The sequence below is a fragment of the Ursus maritimus genome, unplaced genomic scaffold (assembly GCF_017311325.1).
Source record: "Ursus maritimus isolate PB19 unplaced genomic scaffold, ASM1731132v1 scaffold_4, whole genome shotgun sequence".
Taxonomy (NCBI): domain Eukaryota; kingdom Metazoa; phylum Chordata; class Mammalia; order Carnivora; family Ursidae; genus Ursus; species Ursus maritimus.
The window spans coordinates 40,357,865-40,382,587 of NW_024426552.1; the positions used below are offsets into that span (position 1 = coordinate 40,357,865).

A 24,723-nucleotide genomic window follows, 5' to 3' on the forward strand; every position below is an offset into this window, starting at 1 on the left:
AGTTAAATTATGTTTCTATTATTTTTCTGTTAAATGAGTCAAAACCCTGGGTAGATTTTTATCCAGTTTGCAGGGTAAGATTAGGATGGACTGAAATAAAAGTTATGGCAGTGACATTTGCAGATCTCCCCTTTGGGTCCATTGTAATGCAGTGGTTCCCAAAGTGTGGTGTTGAGGATTAGCAGCATCATTATCACTGGAGAACTTGCTAGAAATGCTAATTCTCAGGCCCTGCTTCTGACCTACTGTATCAGAAAATCCTGGAGTAGGGCTTAGCAGTCTTTTACAGACACTTGATGCATGCTAAAATTTGCAGAGTACATTCTTAAAAAAAGAGGTTGTCATCCTCCAGATTCCTGAAACAGACACAACAGGCTCCTATGATGGTGGGCTATCATAGTAAGAGGCAGTGAAGGAGAAAGTAGTTTCACATATTAGCCCCCGATTGAAATTCAGTTGGCACAATTCCAGTCGCAGGTGTTACATTTCAATCCAGCCATTTCTCACATAGGCAACTCCAGGGTGAGTAGCAGCTGGAATTTATTTAATTGACCATGGTTAATGAGGCTTCCAGATAAGTCAGCTTGAAAGGTCAGCTTGTAAATAAATTAAATATTTCCTGCTGTATCATCTGTCAGTTGATGTGAGCTTGTGACTGTTAAGAGATCTAACTGTTGGACCAAATAAAAAATTAGGAAAGAGAATCTTCTGGTGAAGGCGGGAGGGTGGGGGATGGGCGGTGGGCGGTGCTGTCAATCCATAAGTGATTTTTAAACCATGCTTGGTTTTGTAACATCTGAACCACTGATCGCTTCATTAACTGTTACTGTAGAGTTCACTATGGTTTTCCATACTTTTATTTCATGAGAGGAAGACTTTAACACTCACTCCTTTAAATACCCTTTAAAGATAGTACTTTACCCTCCAGTATTAACAGTCTCAGGTTTTAAGTTTTGTCTTTATGAAAAAACACTTGTGCAAAGAGTGATAGACTGACATCTATTTTGATGTATTCAGAGGTATGTAAAGAAAGGCCATGTGTTTTTGGCAAGGTGTTCTGCAGGAAGGGACTAGGCTGAGGCAGGTGAGGCATTCCTGTCTCGTGCAGAATTTAAGGGGCCCCTAAAACTCAATAATCAAATAATACTTTATTGGGCACAATTGATACAAAAGAAAGAAAACCCATGATGAATAAAATACCAAAGTTTTAAATAAAGGCAGGATCATAACAGTGGTAGGTTGAGCCATATTGGAGCCTATGGCAAAAGGGCAAAGTCAGTGATACTAATCCTGACTTTGAAAAAAATCATAGGTAAGTGTGAAACTAGGACCCCATTTACTCGGTGAGTAATATAAAATTGCGTTTGTATATATAATATTAATATTATTTTGTTTTTCTATTTCTAGGGATATACTAGTATCTCCATCAAGCTGGCAATATGCTGTCCTTCTTAACCGATTCAATTATTCCTTGAAACTGGAAAAAGATTTACATTTAAAAGGCTATCACANCTTTCAAGGATCTTTACCCTTCTGTCCTAAGTCAATGAAATGTTACCTTAGCAGAACTCCAGATAGAATGCCTTCAGAAAGACACCAAATTGGAAGTCTAAAAAAATACTATCTCCTGAATGCTGCCTCTCTTCTCCCAGTATTGGCTCTGGAATTAAGGGATGGGGAGAGGGTTCTGGATCTGTGTGCTGCTCCTGGAGGCAAATCGATAGCTCTGCTGCAGTGTGCTTATCCAGGTAATGTGCTTTTCTTTCAGTAATTGACAACTTTTAAATATCCATATATTACAGACTATTTATAAACTATATCAGAAGTGTAAGATTGAGTTTGCAGACTTTGTAAGTCTGAAAACCAGGATGGTATGTAGAATGGAAGTTTTAGATGAGGAATCAGTGTAATTTTTTTTTTTTCAGCTACATACTAGCCGGTAATTTTGAACAAAATTACCACATTTTGTAAACATAAATCCGTCAGGTAATGTGAATCCTGATAAGCCAATAACAAAGATTTTAATTTTATCTTTGACTTTTATACTTGAGAGTCTTGTATCAATAACTCATCACACTTCTAGGCAACAAAATATACACATTTAAAGTCATTATTTGTATCATTAGACCATAAGGTTATAAGGCAGTTCTGTCCAATAGAAATATAATGTGAAGTGCATATAAAATTTAAAATTTTTAAGTACTCATTAGAAAAAAATAGAAACAGGTAAGATTAATTTTAGTAATACATTGTAACCCGGTACATCCAAAATATTATTTCAACATGTAATCAAAATAAAAGTTATTAAAGAGACATTTTGCATCCTTATTTTCTTACAAAGTCTTCAAAATGGGTATGTATTGTACAACACATTTCAGTTTGGACTAGCTACCTTCTAAGTGCTCATAGCCACATGTGGCAAATGGGTATGGTATTAGACAATGCAATTCTTTTTTTTTTTTAAGATTTTATTTATTTATTTGACAGAACACAAGCAGGGGGAGTAGCAGGCAAAGGGAGAAACAGGCTCCCTGCTGAACAGGGAGCCCAATGTGGGGCTTGATCCCAGGACCCTGGGTTCATGACCTGAGCTGAAGGCAGACGCTTAACCAGCTGAGCCATCCAGTCTCCCCTAGACAATGCAATTCTAAAAGACTTTAAAAAGTTTTTTGGAAGTAACTTATCATTACCATTATTAGTATAAAAATGATGAAATGTATGTAAATGTACATTTTTTATACATATTAAAAACAATGAATCAACATTCATCTTAAATTGTTTTCCTAATTAGATAATAAGACTTTTTAAAAAATTATTTCAGATTTCCCTGGATAAATATTACTTATAGCTTGGTAAGACAGGGTTCAGCATCAGTTCTGCCTGGTTTTTGATTGTTTGATCGTTTTTATAAATGCAGATGCTGTTTATTATAAATAAGATGATGGAAATGGTGGGAATTGTGTTATAGTAATTTCACTAAGCTCTTTATATCTTGAGTTATGACCCCAAATCACATAGATATTTTTCATCAGGCATTATTTTAATGATCTGCTAGGTGAACACTGTAGGTCCGCTTTGATTTTGTTGAAGGCAAAGGGTTACAAACCATCTCAATTACAAAAGGCTACTTTGCCTAGTTTAATTCATTCACTTTCCTAGCCAAGGTACCCATGTGTTTAATTGCCTTTGTTTGGTGCTTTGTAAATTTCTACACCCTGGCACAATTTGCTGTAATAAGATTCTGGATGAGCGGGAAGCATGCTCCTCAGTTACAAGGTTGGTGAAAGGTCATTGTGAAAGGAGATGCCCTGACCAGAGGTGTTCTTTAGGAAGTTGATGATCTGAAAATTGATTCTTTTAAAACTATCCAACTTTGCTTATAATCTCTTGGAAAGTTGTTACGTATCCCTAGGGCATGCATATCACAGTTTGAAGACTGCTAATTTATATCTTCCTTTGAGAGCACTCCCTGTTGAAATAGATTTCAAAAACTTTTATGAGAACTGTGAATCCAGTTGTACTAGGCATTGGTACAAATATATCAGTTAACTGTATATTTAGGAGAAAACATACTGTGTGTTTTAGAGTTGTTATTAAAACTCTGTTTTTGAAGCTTGGTGTATTAACGTAAGAAATCACAAAAGAGATAATTTTGTAAGGTTATTTTATTTTTTATAATTTGAGCTGAAGGTTTATGAAATCATGTGTTCTAAGTAGTATTTTTACTTTCTTTTTGTGTTCTTTGGCAGTATTCTTATTTTGTCCATTACATCAATTTTGAATATAGAATTTTTAGTATTTTAAAAAAAATGGAAGAGAAATGTCAAATTTGGGTACCATGTTGAAGAGAGAGTATTTTAATCCTAAATTATCCTCATTAGTAGGCTATAAATATTTCACATGCTTATGATAGGGAAGGTGATTTGATTTGGAATACAAATGCAAACTGATATATCCTAGGAGTTTGAAGTGGAGAAGTATCTTCCGGTTCTTACATCAAGGGCAATGAACTACAGGCAGTGTTCCAAGTAAAGAAGCTTTTCATCTAAGTAGGACTAATGATAATGGTTTAGTAAGAAGTACAGATGTCTTCATGCTGATGCTCAAAGCCCAAATTAGGTTAGCTACAGTGCTTGAATTTGGAATGCAGAAGCAATGCTAAAATAAGCTTTTAAAAGCAAAACCTAAAATGATGGCTGCAACTAAATGTGCCTTTATACAACAAATTTCTTTAGATCACTACTGGCCTTTATTCTGGGCCAAGAGGCTCAAGCTTTGAATGATTAAAAAGCTCATATTTTAAGATGATTAAAGAAATTAGTTTATTTCTCTTTTGGTCCAGCTGCTCCCACCTGTTAGCGCAGTGATGGATTATCTGTTTGTTTTTTTGTTTTTGTTTTTGTCAACACAGCCTTTGTTATGTCCTGGTCTTGATAGAAAAGAGAAGACAATTCTGATTCTAAATAGGAAGGCAATAACATACTAAGAATGACCCAGACTGGTGAAGTGGCTTGTTCAACTTCCTTGCTGAGGGCTCTATCCTTTCATTAAATTTTCTTTGCGGTCATTGATACCTTTTTGATATCTGGTTAGCCTTTGGTGGTAGAAAAGATTAGAAAGACTCCTTGCTTTACTGAATTGCTTTTATCCTGCTTCCTGCTCCCTTAGGCCTCCAGGCCTTTTGCACACCCTATGGGTATGACTGTTCTTCCCCTCTTCCCCTGCTAACTTTTTTTCATTCTTCATGTGTTCACTCAGGAACCAGCTTTCCTAGAAAGTCTTCCAGAACCCCCTGCATTAGATGCACTTTTTATTTTGGTAGTAATAAAAACATTTCAGAATAACCTAGTATGTGCCAAGGTCTGTAGTAATCACATTGCCCAAATTTGTGTTTTCAAACATTTTTTAGTAGTCTTTGCTTCCAACATCTTGAGTTGTATTTCTATATATACGTGTCTCTGAAGTCCTAGGGCTCTAAGGAACACAGTGTGACTACCACTGATATATATGATCTTCTTAACCCTGCAGCACCATTAGTTGGTTAACTGAAAATAGGCAGAATTGGTTTTTTTCCAAGTTAGTTGCACCAAAATAAATTAATGAATGAAACTACCAGCCCAGTTTCTTCCCATGAACCAAAGGCTGCCTTATATAGATATAAAGCCTCAATGATGTTTTCAGTTTCTTAAATTCACCCCCTTTGCTGCTTAGATGAAAAAAATACCAAAATTTGGTTTATTTTTGACAATTTAAACATAAAGTTAATTCTTTTTTTTTTTTTTTAAGATTTTATTTATTTGTTTGAGAGAGAGAATGAGAGAGAGAGCATGAGAGGGGGGAGGGTCAGAGGGAGAAGCAGACTGCGTGCTGAACAGGGAGCCTGATGCAGACTGGATCCTGGGACTCCAAGGTCATGACCTGAGCTGAAGGCAGTTGCTTAACCAACTGAGCCACCCAGGCGCCCAAACATAAAGTTAATTCTGTTTCAATGTAGTAAGTCTTAGTATATATAGGAAACTTGGGTTGTGATGTCTTATATTACATATTTTTAAAAGTTTAACCGATCTAAGACAATTTCAAATAAAATCTACATCTAGGCCAAACAACAATATAACATTAAGCTATATTTGAACTAAGAGAGTTACTTTAACATGCTGAATTAAGAATCTTGACTAAAGCTGTAATTTAATGAAAAGCTGACCTGATTTTCAGTTTTAACAGTTTAAATATTCTTTATTATAATGCCGTGTTTCAAGTCAACTCAGCCACATTAGTGAGCACATACTATATGTGCAAGGCTTTGGATGGTAGGTGTGGAACTATGAAAGGTACAGAAATAACTAAGACTTCAGTTTCTTGTAGAATGACAAACTAGGTCTCCTAACAAACCCTCCTGTTGAAAACAACTAAAAAATATAGGATATAATATTAAAAACAGAATCTTTTAAAATGCATTGGTGATCTCCAAATATCCAGTGACCATAATCTAAGAGATAATGGGAACCTAAAAGATCAGTTGAGCATCAAAGCTAGCTTTTCACTTGTGAGCATTTGCTTAACCAGAAAAACTTGCATGTTGATTTTTATTACTTCATGAAAATGTGGGAATAAAAGACAAAGCCAGAGCTTGCCTAAGAGAGCATCTACTAGGAGGTTAACTTACAGAAAGCTGAGATTCCAAAATGGTATACCTCCTGTGTAAGGTAAACTAAGAAGAAATTGTCCTCTCCCAAGGGACTGAAAGGAAAACTGTCTGTTTTCAACTTTGATGATGAAGGAGGAATGAAAATACCCTCTGTAATTGTGTAAGCACAGCTAAGCCAGTGTAGACCATTATAGTGAAGTTGTAGAACATTGAAAATAAAGAGAAGATCTTAATAGCAGCCAGAGAGGACAGATAGTTTACCTTCAAAAGACAACAGACTGAGGATTGACCTTTGAGAGTAACAGTGGAAACTAGCATTCAGAGGAATGATGTTTTAAATGTCCTAAGAAAAGATGACTATAAATCCAGAAATATATTCACCAAAATATCCCTGAAGAACAAAAGTGAAATGGACATTTCTTTTTTAGACAAAAAGAGATAGAAAGTATAAGTTTGTCACCAATGATTCTGAAAGATGTGCTTCAGGAAAAAGGAAAGCCATTGTAGAGGGATGATAAAAAGATAAGAAGAAATGAAGAACAAAGAAGATGGGAAATATATGGGTAAAATCTAAAAGTCATCGACTATAGAGGACGATGATAATGTTTTGTGCAGTTAAAAAATGTAAGCCCAAATAAAACCCAGATATATAGTAAAAGCATCAAGTTTGGGAGGGGAACTAAAACATTCTTATATGTTTTAGGAAAAACAGTAAGGTTGACTAACTATATATTTTTTTACATATGTATATTAAAATGTTTAAGTTTACCAGTAAAATAATAGAAATGGAATATAATTTAAACCAGAAAAAGGGAGAAGTGGAATGAAAAATAATTAAGACATGGGTCTTTCTTTTGAGTCTTTTAGTATCTGATGGGGACAAGGTGTGACTTTGGGGTGCCCTCTTGGCCCCAGTGTATGCTCCACCACAGATGTCTTTGGCTCACCTTTACTCACATTCCTTACTTAAAAGGCTTGAGACTCTTGAATTGTTTCCAGATTGGAGAAACCCTAGAAAAGATTCATGCTGTTCTGCAGTTATCTGCTGCTAATGTTACTACCACCACAAATTGAGGAGCCTCTAGATGGCTTCCAGCTGACAGGCAAAAATCACCATACCTGCGTGGTTGCTATAACTGGCCTTGGGACTCTCTGGCTTGCCTGAGGGGCCAGAGAGCACAAACCTGAATTTGGGAGTTATCAGCTCTTGGAAAGTACTTTAACCAATGAGAGACGGGAGACAGGAAGATGACAGCAGATTAACTGTTCTTCCTCCTTGCTCCCCTAAGCCCCATGGTTTCTTCCAAGGCTTAGCAGTTTCAGACTATGGGCATATCGTGAGAGACTGACCAGTGCTGTAGCCAGCTTGATTACAAACCCTTTCATATTTGTGCTCCGTCTTTGTATGATTTACTTCCTTTTTTCTCTCCCTCTAGTTTCCCTGTGGTTGCATCCCCTCCATAATGTTAACTTTTGTCTTAGGTCATTTCCTAGTGATTTCAGGCTTTTAGACAACTGTCCATAAGCTGCATTAGCAAATCCTCCAAAAGCTCCTGAGAAACACATAAACTAAATTAAAAAAAGAGTATACTACCTGTGTAAATGCAGCTTTAAGGTGATTTCTTAGTCTTTTTCCTCCTCTAACAAAATTGATGCCATCTCCTGAGCTCCTTCCATGTAGAAATTGCAGTGTGGTGGTAGTAGAAAGGGTAAGCAATGCAAACAAACATCTCTCAATGAGGTAGAGTATGGTTAAGTACTATAGAAGAGGTTCAAAGTCTGTATGAAAGTGGACAAGTCAGTCAAATTTGATGGCGCACAGAGTATGTTGGTAAAACGGTGGGAGGTTAAAATTGAAAAGTTGTCTTGAGGTCTCATTATCACAGACCTTGAAATAAATCAGTAGTTTGAACTTTAATAGATGTTAGGATATCATTAAACATTTTTAATCATGGAGTGACAATCAGAGAAAACATATGTGTGTATATATATATATAGAGAGAGAGAGAGAGAGAGAGAGAGATGTATATATATACTTATACATATATATATTTGAGCAAAGGGTTTACAAAAATATTTCCCCCTCTGCATTAGAATTTCACCTTCATGTAGTTCTCTAGTTTTGTTTCCCTGGTAACATGATAGATTGTCACTATGTTTCCAGGCAACATTACTCATTATAAAAAAGACCCTGATGGGTAAAATGCATGTGCACTGGGAGAAAGAATAAATAAGCCCCAGAGACCCGATACGGATGCCCTGATTGGGTCTTCCTGAGTGCATTGATTGTTACTGGGCAGTCCTCTTGTAACTGGGCATCCCTCTTGGGGATCCTGGAAGCTGTGCCTATGGAGTTGTTAGAAGAGATGTTGTCTCCTGTGGGACATGAAGCTTTTTAAGCGAGGCAGCTCCTACACCAATGTGAATCTTACCTTCTTGCACCTAAATTACCAACTTATCAAATTACAAGGTCTTCCATGAAAGAGGAATGTCTCACCCTGCCTCTTGGCAAGCTGTGGTTCCTGTCCTTTGTAGGATGATGCCAAACATGGCCTGCATGAATGTTGAGGTGAATCAGACCTGAAAATCTAATGATTGAAAAGACTACTTTAAATAAGACCAAAAAACCTAGAAATTATAAAAGTGATATGATTGACTATTAAAATATTGTGAAACTTAAGAATTAAAGATACTACAAATAAATTCAGAAGACAATGTAAGAAACATTTGCACATCGGATGGCAGATAAAGGGATAATATCTGTACAATGAAAATATATCTTACCTGTTAGTAAGAAAAATATAAATAGTGGAATAGGAAAAAAAAAAGGCAAAGGATAAGAATAGGCATTGACCGAAAAGCAAAACCAAATGGCAAATAGAAGATGAAAAGATTAAACTACAACATCACATCCCAGATCAGACTTAATAAAAACACTTCTCGTGGGAGTTTGGTGGAGGGATAGGGTAATATTTACTAAAAGTAAAAATTCCCCTACCCGATACCCTAACCTATCCATTTCTCTGGAACTGTTTCATAATAATAAAAACATATTATAAAAGGACAGATTTATAAAGACACTTATTGAATTTTATTTTATTATTTTATTTTATTTTTGTTTATTGAATATTATTAGTGACAACAATGTGAATGCCCAGTGATTGTAATGGATGAATAAAGGATGATATATCTATTTCATGTACTATTTAGCAGCCTTTAAAAATTATATTTTTCCCAGTTGACTTGGTAGTGTTTATTTTAAAGTGTTGGTATATGTGGAGAAGAAGTCTTTTATAGATAGATAGATAGATAGATAGATAATATAAGTTCCTTTTGATGGGGTTGTTGGGCAGTTGGTGGAGAGGGTAGATGAAGAATGAGATGGAAAAAAATGACACTATGAAAATATTATATAATTCCACTTATATCAATTTTATATGGGTATATACATAAGGAGATGTGGTATGATGGTATGATTATCAAATGGCTATCTGAAGACTGGGTTTGAGGTAATTTTTGATGTTCTTTATACTTTTGTGCATTTAAAAATGTGCTTGTATTTATGTATTATATTTATATATAATATAATTTATAATAAATATGTATAAATATTTATAAACATATACACATATATTTAAATAAAGGGAAAACAAAATAACTATTTCATTAGGGAGTGAACCATTTTGCTAGGTGTCTTCTGTACTGAGAAGCAGTATAGCATGTCGCTTAAGAGGTGCTTAAGGATAGGTAGGGCTCTGGAACTAAGATGTCTGGATTTTTAGCTCTGTGAACTTGGGCTCATGGTCTAAGTTTTCTCATCAGTAAAATATAAATAACAATAAAAGTATCTATCTCTTAGGTTTGTGAGCATTAAATGTGTCCCTATTTGTAAAGTCTTAGAGCAATGCCTAGGACATAATACGGACTCAAGAATTGTTAGTAATTATTATAAACATTTGTTATTACTGCTTTTGCAGTCCTATGCTAGGTATGTTATTAAAATATCACATTTAAACTTAACCAGTTTTTAAGGTAGCCAGTGTAGGGGAGATAAAGTTTCTCCTCTATCCTTTTAGAGTTTCTCATTGGTACTGACAAAACAGATTAGTAGAAGTAAAGCGTACAAATTTTATTTAATAAATTTTACATATACATGGGAGTTGCCCCAGGAACATGGAAGATCCACAAAGTGGCCAATCGTAAGTGCTTATATACTAGGTTGAACATAGAGTGCCAGTTGTGGAAAGTAACTAAAATATGTGGAGGAGGAGACAGGAAGAATTTTTAACAAGGTCTGTTTGTACAGATTTCTTGGCCCTGACTCCCCATCTCTGGTGTTAAGAATATTTCTTTCCTTCTGGTATAGGGAGAGTATTTTTCATATGGGATTTCATCTCCTTTGAGGAAGAAAAAGGAAGGTAAAAATGCCCTTCTCTGGTGATAAGAATATTTCTTTCCTTCTGGTATAGGGAGAGTATTTTTCATATGGGATTTCATCTCCTTTTAGGAAGAAAAAGGAAGGTAAAAATGCCCTTCCTGCATCTGCTGTTATTCAAGTGCCTTTAACTCAAAATAATCAACATGCCAAAGTGCCATATTTTGGAGAGGCATGTTCTGAATCCTTTCACTAGGTACAATCCCCATTTTACACATAAGGAAATGGAGACTTTTTTTTATGAGATTATGAACATTTTTTTAAAATTTAAATTCAATTAACATATAGTGTATTATTAGTTTCAGAGGTGGAATTCAGTGATTTCATCAGTTTTATGTAACACCCAGTACTCATCACATCAGGTGCCCTCCTTAATGCCTACCACTTTTTACCCCATCCTCCTACCCCCCCCCAGCAACCCACAGTTTGAGAAACTGAGACTCTTAAGGAGAGCTAAGTAAGTTCCCCAGAGTCTGACAGTTCATAATTTGAGCCCATGTCTTATCATAGAGCCAGTAGCACTTTACATGTTTTTTTCCATATATCGCATACCTTCTTTTGTTTAAAATGAAAGTGTTCTGTTCTGAAAGGAGCACGGGCGTGCGCACGTTTGTGCGCGCGCGCTCTATCACTCTCTCTCTCTCTCTCTATATATATATATATATCAGTGTATCATTTACTCTTAAGAGCTTTAGGGGAGAACTGTATTTGAGGTATTGGTTGTATAGCATATCTTTAGGAATTCATAATTTGAGTGATTAAATGGTCAGCTTCTGACAGGCTGTGTAGGCAAGACTATAGTCAATGTTTTTTGTGTGTGTATATTGCTGTTTTTAAAACCTAAGATAATCATAATATTTACCTCTGTGCCCTATTTCTGCATAATTAATGATGAATTGATTTCTTTCTGAAATTTATTTGCTCAAAAGTGGAAATTTAACAATTCCATTGCATTCATTTTAAAACTTTTTAATCCTTTAGGTTATCTTCACTGTAATGAGCACGATAGTCTGAGATTGAGGTGGCTGAGGCAGACATTAGAATCTTTCATCCCACAGCCTTTGGTAAACGTAATTAAAGTGTCTGAATTGGATGGCAGAGAAATGGGAGATGCCCAGCCTGAAATGTTTGACAAGGTACAGTTTATTACATTGTGACAAACCGATGGGCTCCCAATGATACCACTGTTATGTTGCTTTGTTGTTGTTTTCCATCTGCTTCCAGACATAGCCTGATACAATTTCTCAGTACTCTGGGAAATTTTGATAAAGTGAACAAGGAAGCAGTTTTCATTTGATGGTCAGCATGGTTCAAAGGAAGCGGTGACATTGGGATTGGGGATTATTGAATGTTTTTTATTTCCAGGTGCCTCAAAGATACTCAGGAAAAGATCAGATATTATTTGGGTCAGTGCACAAACATGTACACTATATTGCTTTAATTTGGTAACATTTCATATCAGAGTATGACAGTTGAGGAAAAAGAACGTTTCAGCAAACCAAAATTGAAATATTAGTTCTCAAAAATAAATGCTGAGAATTCAGAAATATAGTAATATCTGTTTAAAACGAGTAACTTTTGTAAAAGTTTTTGCTGTAGTCCTCAAGAATATGAAACATGAGTAGACATTAGTGGACTTTTAGTCCTCCTGTTCCCCCTCCCCACCAAAAAACCAAACACTGAAAGTGCACAGGACATTTTCCTGTAAAGTATTAATGAAGGAATGTCATGAAGAATTTACCATAGTATACTTTTGGTTTTAAAAGAAATGTCTTTATTTATTAGCTGTTTTTTTTCATGTTTTACAGAGCTTCTCCGTGTATTTTGCATCTGAGACTGTATTTTCAGTGCATGTTTGCATTATATATCCTTTTTTTCTCTAGGTGTTAGTTGATGCTCCATGTTCAAATGATCGAAGTTGGTTGTTCTCTTCTGATTCTCAGAAGGCAGCCTGTAGGATAAGCCAAAGGAGGAATTTGCCCATTCTGCAGATAGAACTCTTAAGGTGAGGGCTATTAACACAAAAGTTATTCTTGTTCGTAATGTAATTTAAGTAGGCATGACGAATCATGACACAGAGAATTCCCCAAATGGAGGGTTTCCTGTGTAGGTGTTGGTAATTATTCCTCCAAAGACTGTATCCAGAAAATTCTTAACCTCTTTCCTTTCAGCTCTCATGCTATAAGGCCCCACTGCCCCCTACCCCACCCCCTCAGTGAAATGTGGTATTGCTGTGCATTGTCCTTTAAAGGACACATACGATTTTACTGTGGTTTAAAGTTGTTTGCATATCAGGACCATCTCAAACCTAGGTTTCAGTACCCTATTCTTTCACCAGAACCTGAACAGCCCCCCATAATAGTAGCTTTAGACAACGATTTTTTTTTTTATTTTTTATTTTTTTGGTAATGGATACATTGTTCTGGATGAGTCAGCCTCCTAGGAAGTTTTAGTTCATTGTTAGCACTTATCTCTTCCCAAAGAATTTTCCAGAAGCGTGTGACCACCAAGAGATACTTGGTTTTCTTCTGAACAGAGGCATTTTGGGACATTCTGTCCTGGTTTCAAAAGAGATTTCTACTTCTACCCTACTCCCGAGTAATTCCTGTTGTTCAATGCAGAACAAAAATTCTGTGGAATATTTAAAATATAATTTAATGATGTATTATCACTTGTTAGCTTTTACATGTGGAATGAGAATGATTAAAATTTTTTTTTGCACTTCTGACAATGTGGTTTACTTCCAACTTCTGATTGATACACAATAATGAATACATGCCATTACCTAAGTATTACAGCCAACTAATATGTAGTCTTGTTCTTGTACCAGATTATGAAATTAGCTCATATGGCTATTTTAGGTAGTACCTGCCAGAGGGTTCTTCTAAACGTGACTCATCTGGCAGTTAAACTGTTTATGTGCTTCCAGTGTCAGCCTTTCATTTACTAAACCCTAAAATATTTTGAGAATTTTATACCACCTTTCCCCTTCTACCTCTTGGATTATTAGCTTTGGCATGTTGCATAGATTCTGCTATAAGACTTGTTTCTCACCTAAACTTTCTCGATCTGGCTTCTTAGTTAATTATTGCAGCTACTCCGGGCCTTGCTATTGTTATACCTTAGACCCTGTAACAGACAATAAGTTTTATGATGGCTTGTTAGCTTTGTGACCTCTATTTTTTTTTTAAACTGTGATTAAGCAACAAGGCTTTCTGAGAGTATAATTTTTCTTTCTCTCTTATGAAAAATCCTCCATTCACTTCTTTTTCTTCCTGTTCATTACCCAGCTTTCTGTGTCCCATTTTGTCTCAATTCATTGTAACCTATTTTCTGTTCCCTTTATTCTTCCAAATTTATGTTTGTTAAAGTTACTAAAGATCCATTAAATTGACAAATATTTTTCAGTTTTAATTTTACTTGATCTCTTGATAGCATTTTTAAAATCTCATTTTCATTGTAAAAAGCTCAAATAATAAGAATGAAGCAAAAGGCCCTTTTGGCCATGGACCCAACCAAATACCAGCTTTCTTTACTGAGTTAACTGTTGGACTTGTTTGGTGTGCACTCTTCCAGACTTTTTCTATAGCTGTTTTTACAATTATGTGTGATAGAGAAATACATTTAAAAATAACTGCTATCATTGTGTATATATTGTTCTGAAACTTGCTTCTTTTGTACGTAGTTTTTCTTAGTTTTGTCCTTATAGATCTACTTTGTTCTCTTCAACTTTTATGAAATATTAAATAGGGTAAGTCTATCATATTCTATTTAATCCTCTATTTTTTGGATACCTAACATTATTTCCTTTTTTTTTTTTTTTTTTTACTGTAACAAACCATCCTTTAATTTGTCTCATTGGACATGATACATTTTTCTTGATTAAATATCAAGAAGTGGAATTGAGGATCAAACATTTTAGATGTATTCAATACTCTAAAACAATTATACCAGTTTATACTTTCTATTGCATTTGACTTTGTCGCTTGCATGTTCCCTCTTTTTTTTTTTTTTTAATATTCATTTATTTTCGGGGGTGGGGCCTAGGAAGAGAGAGAAAGTCTTAAGCAGACTCCGCGCTGAGCACAGAGCCCCACACAGGGCTCGATCTCATAACCGTGAGATCAGGACTTGAGCGGAAACCAAAAGTTGGAGGCTTAACCAACTATGCCACTCAGGTGCCCCGGCTTGTTCCCTTTTATAGTATTCTCTTCCCTTGATTTTTGTGGTCATATGCTTTCCTGGTTTTCTTTCTACTTATTTTCTTAATTTACCCTTAACTAGCTCATCCCATAATTTCTGGGTTTCCTTAGGCTGTTGATGTTGGCTCTCTTCTCTGTTTATCTGATGGCTTCAACTGATAAAAGATGCTATCTCTACTTTGTATGTGTCTAAGCTCATATCTTTCTCCCTAGCCTCAGATCTGTATATTCAGTTATCTATGACATATCTCCATTTGGAAGCCCCTTGGACACATTAAACTCAATTTGTCAAGAGGGGAACTCATAATTTCTAAAGCTTTTCTGTCCCCCTTAAAATCAACAAAACAAAAAATCAGAAACCCCACTAATCTACCTTTTTTTCTCTTTTGTATCTCAGTAATTTCCATACCATCATACATTTGCCTAAGTCAGAAATCCATGTCCAACCCCCCTTTCTCTTATACTCAGTCAATCCCTAAGATGTTTCAGTTTTACCTGTTAGATATTTTTCAAGTCCATCTAATTCTATCCCTCCGGAATAGCCTAATCTGAGTCTGTCATCTGAATCATTACAACTGGCTCCTAACTGCCTTGCACATCTCCAGGTGTGAGCTTCACTTCACTCTTCACGGTAAAGCAAATCTGATCTGAAATGTAAATCTGATTATGTCATTCTCCTTTTCAAAATCCTGCAGGGGTTCCCATTACCATTAAGATCTCAAATTCCTTAGTATGATATTCAAGTTGTCTTTGTTTGTTTGTTTTTTTTTTTTGTTTTTGTTTTGTTTTGTTTTTTTAAAGATTTTTATTTATTTATTTGACAGAGACAGCGAGAGAGGGAACACAAGCAAGGGAGTGTGAGAGGGAGAAGCAGGCTTCCCGCCGAGCGGGGAGCCAGCCCGATGCAGGGCTTGATCCCAGGACCCTGGGATCATGACCTGAGCTGAAGGCAGATGCTTAATGGCTGAGCCACCCAGACAACCCTCAAGTTGTCTTTGGGTATGCTTCCTTCTTACTTCATTTGCCTCATTGTCTCAGGACTTCTCTTGCTTTGTGTTCCACCGGAGCAGTTCTTCAGACTCACCTTACAATGTCATTTCTGAGGCCAGGGCAGGTCCTGTTCCTTTTGGTTGAGAGTTCTTACTCCTCCTCCCCTTTCTTTGGTTAACTCTGGATTCTTTAGAAATTAGCTCTGACCTCTTCTTATTGAAGCCTCCTGACTCCCTAGGACTAGGATTGATATTCCCTTCATGTCCGTTACTTTCATTTAAAAATATATTGTCAGTTTCTTTGCTTAACATTTGCCTTGTACTTATCTCTCTCTTCAGCAAGACTGTCATAAGCCCCATGGGAACAGGGGATAGTCTTACTGTTTTTATTGCTAATACATAATTTGGTGTCTGGTATGTAGAAGGAGGTCAGCAAATAATTGTTTAAAAACACTAAATTACAAGGGCTGAGTATTTAGAATTTAAATATGTAATTAAATGTATAGCAAAGTTAATCTGCCAAAAATGATATAATCACTATTGTGCTGCATAGTAATTAGGCATAAACATAAAGCATTTCCATAATTTATTTTGATAAGTATTGCTTTTATATAACCAAAGCATGGTTTTAGTTTCAGTTTAGTTTTTTTTCCCCCCAATTAATACATTTCTCTTAATATCATTTAGCATTTCAATCATTGTCGTGAAGGTCACACATTATATAAACCTCACATAGGCACCTACTTACCTTAACAACTAGGGCTCTTCCTTAGTGGCCACTCCTCTCTCCCATCATCTTATTCCCCAAAAGGAATGGTTTTAGCACTGCGTCATTTTAGTAGCATGTTAACAAGGTGCAAAACTGACATCTCAATCACTACAGGTGTAGATTTTCATGTAATCAGATGGGGAAGACCATCACCCCAGCCATCTCCTATTCTTTTCCTTGAGCAGCTACTCTCCATTTTCTGTCTCTGATGCTTGGTCTGTGTGAGAGATTTGGGAGCCACCTAAATAAAATAGTTGAAACTTTGGGTCCCGTGGCTATGTGGTTATGATGATAATGGGGAAAGAGTGGGACACCCAAGCTGTAGGCGTAGAGAATGGTTCTAATTTCCTGACATCTACAGGTCTGGGGGTTGAAAAGATGAAGGGAAAAATGATAATGCCAGCCACAATTTCTCTTTTACCTCCTGTCCCTGACCCCAGAAAATGAAATATATAGTAATAGTAATTTTCTCATCAGGGATAACTCTATCACTGACTATACCACATACAAAGAAATTTCTTACTTTCTTTGAAATCTTTCTCACCTAGTTATTGCCTTACCTTCCTTTAACGAAAGGTTGTCCTTTTATTCCACAATAAGAAATAAAAGATTTCAAATGCAAATAAAGGCAAGAAAGTAAATATATTGATGTGTGAGTTTTAGTCAAAAGTATAAAGGATTGATAGTAGATCCTTATTTGCATTTGCAGAGAGCAATTAGAAAGCAAAAAAGCAAATATTGCCTAGCCTGATATTGTGGACAGAAGATGGCACTCAGAAGGGAGAAAAGGAGTGGAATGGATAATTGAGAGGCAAATAAGGAAAACTTTTTGTACTGTTTTGTTGAAGACTAGTATTTGTCAGCTGATGGATATGATACTCAAAGACACTTTATGCCCTCTGTGGCTGTATATTCATTTACCTCTCCAGAAGTTATTCATATTTATATTAATTAGGCAATCTGCATAATGTTCACGGTTTTAGCTTTTGAAAACACAATACTGTACAACCAAATATTACTCTTACAGGTTTTTATGAATGTGATACCTAACTTAAAATTAATACTTTATTTATTTATTATTAAAGAATTTATTTATTTGAGAGAGAGAGAGCACACGCAGAGCAGGGCAGAGGGAGAGGGAGAAGCAGACTCCCTGCTGAGCAGGGAGACTGATGCCAGGCTAGATCCCTGGACCCTGAGATCATGACCTGATTCAAAAGCAGAAGCTTAACCGACTGAGCCACACAGGCATCCCAGTAATTTACTTAATAGAAGTTTCTTGATGTTACATTTTTTTAAAAAGAGTAATATTAGTAGATATATAAGTCTTTTAAAAATTCTTTTAAAAATCAATGTATGTTTATAATCATGAAAATGGTAATCTAACCTGATTTTTCTTTTTAGCATGGGAAGCTTATTATAGGAAGACACAGTGATGACAGGAGATAGATCCCAAAGCATATGTGAGTTCATGGTACACTTATTGAGGACTCTTCAATTTATCCATACAGAAATGGAAAAATTAGAATCTTCTGTTTAATTTATGAAATATGAAGATAAAATTATATACAACCCTCTCACACATCTTCCCCAAAACCATTTCAGAAGATAAGAATGTGGGACAACATTATAAAGAATAATTGAACACAAGCCAGTTCTATTAATGCAGTACCATTTGAAAGTATACCTTTATTATTTCTCAAAATAATTTCTGAGACCAGTCATTTCTGTTACATACTATGTATGTACAGACTACATAATCAGATTCTCTTGCCTCATTTTTATTTAAATGTATTAGGAAAAACAGAGTGGGAAAATATGCTGAAAATAATATACACATAGTCTCTTTAGAAAGTGGCCATGGTGTTTGTGCAAAAGAAGTTTACATAATTTTTAGATGGGAAAGCACAAATGGAAGAGTATGATTTATAAGAAAAATATTGGTATGTTATTGCAGTAATGTATCATGTCATCCATTTCCTCAGAGAAAATCAATCACATTTAAAATACTGACCCCTTCTGGTTTCCTTTTCTCACTAGCTGACAAATAAAATACAATTTGTGAACTCATTGAAAAAGGAAGCTTAGATTATTCAGTAACATTTTGAAAATTTGTATAAATCATCCAGATAACTATCCTTAAAAAGTGGTACTCTGACAGCATTGTGTTTTAAAAGAAACATTAAAAAAAAAAGTCCTCAACAACTCCTCTGTCATGCTCTTGAGGTGAGATAAAGCTCCATAGTCCTACTGACTATGGAGCGTAAGTCTTCGTCATTCATCAACATAGTGACCAAAATATTGATGTGTTCATGTTGGAAAAATAGCATTTAGACATATAGTCTATTAGAATGGAAGATTTCCACCACTGTTTCGGCTATGTATATAATTTCTTTTTAAAGGTCAACTGATTCAGTTAGCTTTGCATGCTGTCATTATATGCTTAGTCATATGTTTGGAATCCAGACAACAAAAGCAAACCACTATCAATACAACTGCTCTTGCTACTACTACTACTTTTCTTCCTCCTCTTTCTTCTTTTTTTCTTTAAGTTAAATGGCAGGAGTCAGAGGTTCTCAATTAAAAATCTGTAATTTGGGCAACATACACACTTCTTTTTAATAAGAGTGTACAGATCAAAATATTCCATATTAAATGAAATTGTAAAAGGTTGAGAAGACATCCATAGTTTGTAGCTATTTTATTTTCAACATTAAAAATATCCCAAGTGTAGATTGACAGTATGAAATACAATCTTGAAAATGAGATTTTATCAGCATTTATTAATTTATCCACTTTTATGAAGTATCTCTTTTGCATCAGAACTTTTCTAGGCAGTGCAGAAACTAAAATATATGCGGAATGCTCCTTGTTCTCAAGGTCCTCAGGGCAATTGTCGTAACATGGGGCAAGAACATGGTAACAGAATAGAGTACAGAGGTAGCGAGAGGAGGGACACCCAGCTTTGGTCAGGTTAAGGATGGAGTGTGGCTTTAACAAGTTATATTTTACAAAATAAGCAACAGATAAATATTTAAATTAAAGATATTTATTCTAATATTTTTTCCTAACATGGAAGTAATATAGTCTCATACAGCATTTGGAATATAAAAAGAAATATAAAGAAGAAAATAAGCCATCCATTGAAAGAAACTTATATTGACTTACTTCCTTTGACTGCATATAGTAATAACAATAGTAGAAATCATAGTGATATATAATTTGGTATCTTTTTCCATTTAATTTATTGTGAACATGTTAATTATTAAATAGCAGTTGAAAGTATACTTTTGAAATGGCCACATCATATTAAATCACTCCATTCATTTATTCAGGTAGCTAGGAGTATGAAAGACTTTCCTATGATAGAATCTCATTAATGAAAGAAATAGGTACAAAAACATCCTAGTGGAGATTAAAAACTCAGCCTTTTCAATGATCCAGGCAAGAGCTTGCTAACTCTTTGGGGAAGGAGTTAGCAGCTGGCCTGTGATCCATTTCTCTTTTGATTTCTAGGGAGGCAGTTCCAAGAAGGCAGGCGACCCAGTTAAACATGTTGATAACTGACCTCCTTGGTAAATAGATTAATAAATTTTGCTGAGAAGAGAACTCTTTCTTATGACATGCTTTGAGCAGAATATCCCTGGTTAGGCTTGCCATGGTAAACACAACCTAGAATCTAGATTTATGAGGCACAGCTTCCTGGAGAATGTCATACAGGCTATTCAACTCCCCAAGATATATTGGAGATGTGACATAACCTAAATGCTCCCCATTGTGTGAGGTGACCTGTGAACTTTGCTTAGAGAACTCATCTATTATCTGAGCTAGAAAACATTCTGAGCTATAAGCAAGGCTGAGGTAGCCATGTTGGGTGTCCCTGCCTCTTTTATGCCACTTGATTGCTTGTATACTTGAAATTATTAGTAAAGCTGGATAGTGGCTAAGCTCTCTGGCTCATGAGAATCTGATTTGACAGTCCAGTCCTTTGTGTTAGCTCACCCCTAAACCCCATCCAGGGTCGTCTGATGAAACCTCTTATTCCAGTCCCACATCTAAATCTTGAAATTCAATCAACTAATCCAGACAGCTCTTAGACAGAAATTAAGAGCCCTTCCCCTTTATATCCTGTGCGTCGAAACATGATTAAAAAGGTGAAAGGGTAGGGCCTGTTGTGCCAGAGTTTAGGCAGTTCCAGGACTACAAGAAAGTTTGTGATTTTCTTGTGATTCCATGAACAGTGATTTTTCCGTTTTGGCTCCACTCATTAGTAAAAATAATAACAATGGATGCTGTTCATTGACTATATTAGCTACTTTTCCTCTCTTTGTTTGCAGAGGCTCAAGTAAATAGGTGGAGAGTCTTGAATTGTTTCTTCCAGCAACATGCCTACCCCTGCCTTGTAGGTGGAGGAGGAAGAATCTCCTCCTTCATAGAAACAGGATGCAAACATGGTGACAGTTCTCCCCTCACTGGGTATTCTTTCTGTTTATTGTATTTGAAGTATTTATTGAGTGCCTTTTATGTTTTGGGCACCAGTGGTAAAACAGGGCAGATTCAAATTTTGTTTGACTTGGCTGCTATTATTTTGTAAATAATTAACCATCCATCATTACTGATTTAGAAGTTTCATGATTTCTATCAACGTCCCTGAAACTGGCATGCTACCTTATTAGCTTACAAGCAGGATAAATACCAGTCCCTTCACAGTTTTTGACTTTGTGGTACAAATATTTTCTCCATATTGCGACTTGGTGGCTTACCTTTTACTCTTCTCAGTGTTTTTGTTTTTGTTTTTACAAAGAGGTTATTGCTTTTTAAATATAATTTATTTTATCTATATCTTCCTTTCAGATGAATGCTTTTTTGTGTGTCCTGTTTAAGAAATCTTTCCATACCTTAGATAATCTCTTGTGTTATTTTCTGGAAGCTTTATTTTTTAACTTTCACATTTAGGTCTATAATACACCTCAGCTAATTTTTGTTTAGTAGTGTGAGGTAGGAATCTATTTTCTTCCTTCTCGTTTTCCTTCCCTTTTTTAACCTTGCATGTGGATACCTAATTGTCCCAACAGCTTTTATTTTATTTTTTTAAAGATGTATTTATGTTTAGAGAGAGAGAGAAAGCATGTGGGAACAGGGAAAGGGGCAGAGGACAAGGGAGAGAGAGAGAACCTCCAGCAGACTACCCGCTGAGCATGGAACCCCACATAGGGCTCAGACTCAGGACCCTGAGATCATGACCTGAGTTGAAATCAAGAGTCACACACTTAACCAACTGAACCACCCATGTGTCCCTCAAGGGCATTTATGGAAAAGTCTGTCCATTTACCAGTACTGTGTAGTGCTACTTCTGTCACAGATCAGATGTCCACATCAGCATCAGTCTGATTTCTGTTTATTCAATTGCTTTGTTTACAGATCCTCCAGCCAGTGCTACACTAACTTAATTACCATAGCATTAATGTCATGATACGTAGGTGCAAATATTCCCTTTTTGTTTGTTTCATTTTGTTTTGTTAAGAGTATCTTGGCTATTTTCGATTCCTTTGCATCTTTACATTTTAGAATCAGCTTTTCAGGTTTCATAAAAACTTGTAGGGATTTTGATTGGAATTACATTAAATCTATCAATTTAGGGAGTTTTGTCATTTTCCTGCTATTTCACAATATTGATAAATTTTTTAAGTCTAAAAATTTATGGATTCTTTTGGATTTTTAAGAAAACCCCTCATAATTCTGTAATATCTAGAACTATGTAGGTAATTTTTTCTGGATTCTTTATGATATTTTTCCTAGGATTTTTTCATGTGTGTTCATAAGTGAAACTGGCCTATAATTTTTCATTTTTGAAATAGTCTTATTAGAGTTTGGAATTAAGATTATACTGGCTTCATAAAATGAATTGAGGAGTGGGTTCTCATTTATATTCTCTGAAACAGTGTATGGAAAATTGCAATTATTTTTTCCCCTTGAATATTTGACAGAAGCTGTAGTTGAAGCCATAATGGGCCTGGAGTTCTATGGGAAAATTTTTGACCGGTGATTTAGTTGTTTCTTTAATGGTTACAGGACTCTTTTTTTTTTTTTTTTTTAAAGATTTTATTTATCTATTTAACAGAGAGTGTGTGCACACTCAAGCAGGGAAGTGGCAGGCAGAGAGAGAGGGAGAAGCAGGTTCCCCACTGATGACGGAGCCTGATGTGGGGTCGATCCCGGGACCCTGGGATCACGACTGGAACTGAAGGCAGACACTTAACCAACTGAACCACCCAGGCACCCAGGCACCCCACAGTTACAGGACTCTTAGCAGTTCTCTCTCTCTTTTTTTAATCAGTTTAAGAGGGTTTTGTTTTTAAGTAATTTTCCCATTTTATCCAAGTCTACAAACTTACTGACATAAAGTTGTATATAGTATCTCCTCATTATCTTTTTAGTGCTTGCAGGATTTATAAGGATGTCCTCTGTTTTATTTTTGTTAATCAGTCTTGCCTGAGGCTTGTCAAATTTCTGTGTCTTTCCAGAATGTAGTGTTTAACTTTGTTCATCTTTTTTATTGTAAGTTTGTTTCTTGTTTCCAAACATATGGGGATTTTTTCGTTATCTTATTAGTTTTTAATTTTTATTGTGATCAGAGAACATATGCTAGCTATATCGGCCTGTTGTTTACCTCTAAAGAATTATTTAGGATAGTCGTTTTTAAACTTTGCTTTGTAAAGACATAGGGATTTTGTAGCATTGTTGTAGGAGCCATCCTGAGGGAAGGGAGAGGGATGACCAGCAGAGCCTTATAGTTCATCACAGCAGATCCAGCTAGAGATGTGATAGCTTCATCTGGTTAAACTTGTAGGATGTCATTTGAAGAAAATTTGTTACTAAAAAAATAAATTAATAAAAAGTTTGAAAAAACTTATAAAAATCATGTAAATCAGCAATAAGCAATCTCTCTTCATTTATAAGCACATTTGCTATGGGCCAAAATTAAGTCAATTCTGGTGGTTTTCTTAAAAGCTTTTTAGTTCTTTTTCTTTATGTAAGTGAAGAGACAATTTGATAGTAGATTAAAGACCCTATGTAAAAGGCAGGCCTAATGTAATCTATTGTCACTCTTCCTAATTTAAGCAACACAAATCTACATTCCTTATATTCAGTCTTAGTAGAGAGCTTTTAATCCCTCGCCCACCCTCCTATACCAGTCTTAATGAGGTAGTTAACTGTTGGTGGGAAAGACAATAAACATAAGATTTCGAAGTAGAAATGGATAATATGTTAAAACTTGTCATTTATAATCTATTTTAAGTGTAGCTAGCATCATTTATCACTTGGCTCTACCATATATAAAAATACTATATAAAGAATATTCTTTCTTCAAGGTAAAAACTTACTGCAGGTGCAGAGAAGATAATTATCAGCATTGTTTTTGTTTCTTAGGCTGACAAAGGAATAGCTGCTGGGTATGGCATCTCTGAAAATAGCAAGCTCAGTCACGTTTCTTTATCTTGAATTTACAGAACTACTTTGATAATAAACAGTTTGAAATCTAGAAATTTGATTACTTACTATGAGCATAGTGAAAGGTACCCTCAAGGCTTGTAAAATAATACTTTTAAAACTGATGATAGCACTGGGTAACTATCAACCTAGAAATATCTGTGTTTTTGGATTCTTATGGTCCTGAAATTTAATTTTGAATCTGCATTTATTTGATGGATTGTACATGAGCTTCAACTTTTCACCTTAATGTTTTCTTTGGTCATAGTACGTAATAGTGATATTTGCTTCCTTGCCCAGACTGCTGTTTACCAGCAGAAATAGTAAGCTGATACAAACAGAGGGAAATGATAAAAAAAAAAAAAAAAAGGCCATGGAAAAATGAAAGAAATAGGAACTGTTGAAAAGTAACAAAAATAGAAAAATTTGAAATGAATACTAGAAGCCAACAGCGTAACATGGAAAAAAAAAATACGGAATGGTAAGGAAAAATAAATGGAACAGAAAACCCTGAAATACTTAGAGAAAAAAAAAAAAGACAAAATGTAGAGGAATTAAACATTTAGGATTGGGGGAGACAAAAAAGGAACAACTTAGACATATAAGTTTTGTGAGCTCATAACAATTGGCTAAAGTTGTGGCTTGATCATTTGTTAAATTATCTTGTAGTAATTAAAATATTTCTATTGGTA

At 35.4% G+C, this 24,723-nt stretch overlaps 1 protein-coding gene across 1 annotated transcript in view; it reads left to right on the plus strand.

Annotated features, from left to right (window-relative positions):
* NSUN3 (NOP2/Sun RNA methyltransferase 3) overlaps positions 1 to 24,723 on the plus strand; it is a 58,977-nt gene that overhangs the window by 14,732 nt on the left and 19,522 nt on the right. Inside the window, exons 4-5 of the mRNA XM_008704388.2 lie at positions 11,562 to 11,716; positions 12,464 to 12,585. Coding sequence (XP_008702610.2) covers positions 11,562 to 11,716; positions 12,464 to 12,585 — 277 coding nt within the window. The remainder of the gene's footprint in view (positions 1 to 11,561; positions 11,717 to 12,463; positions 12,586 to 24,723) is intronic.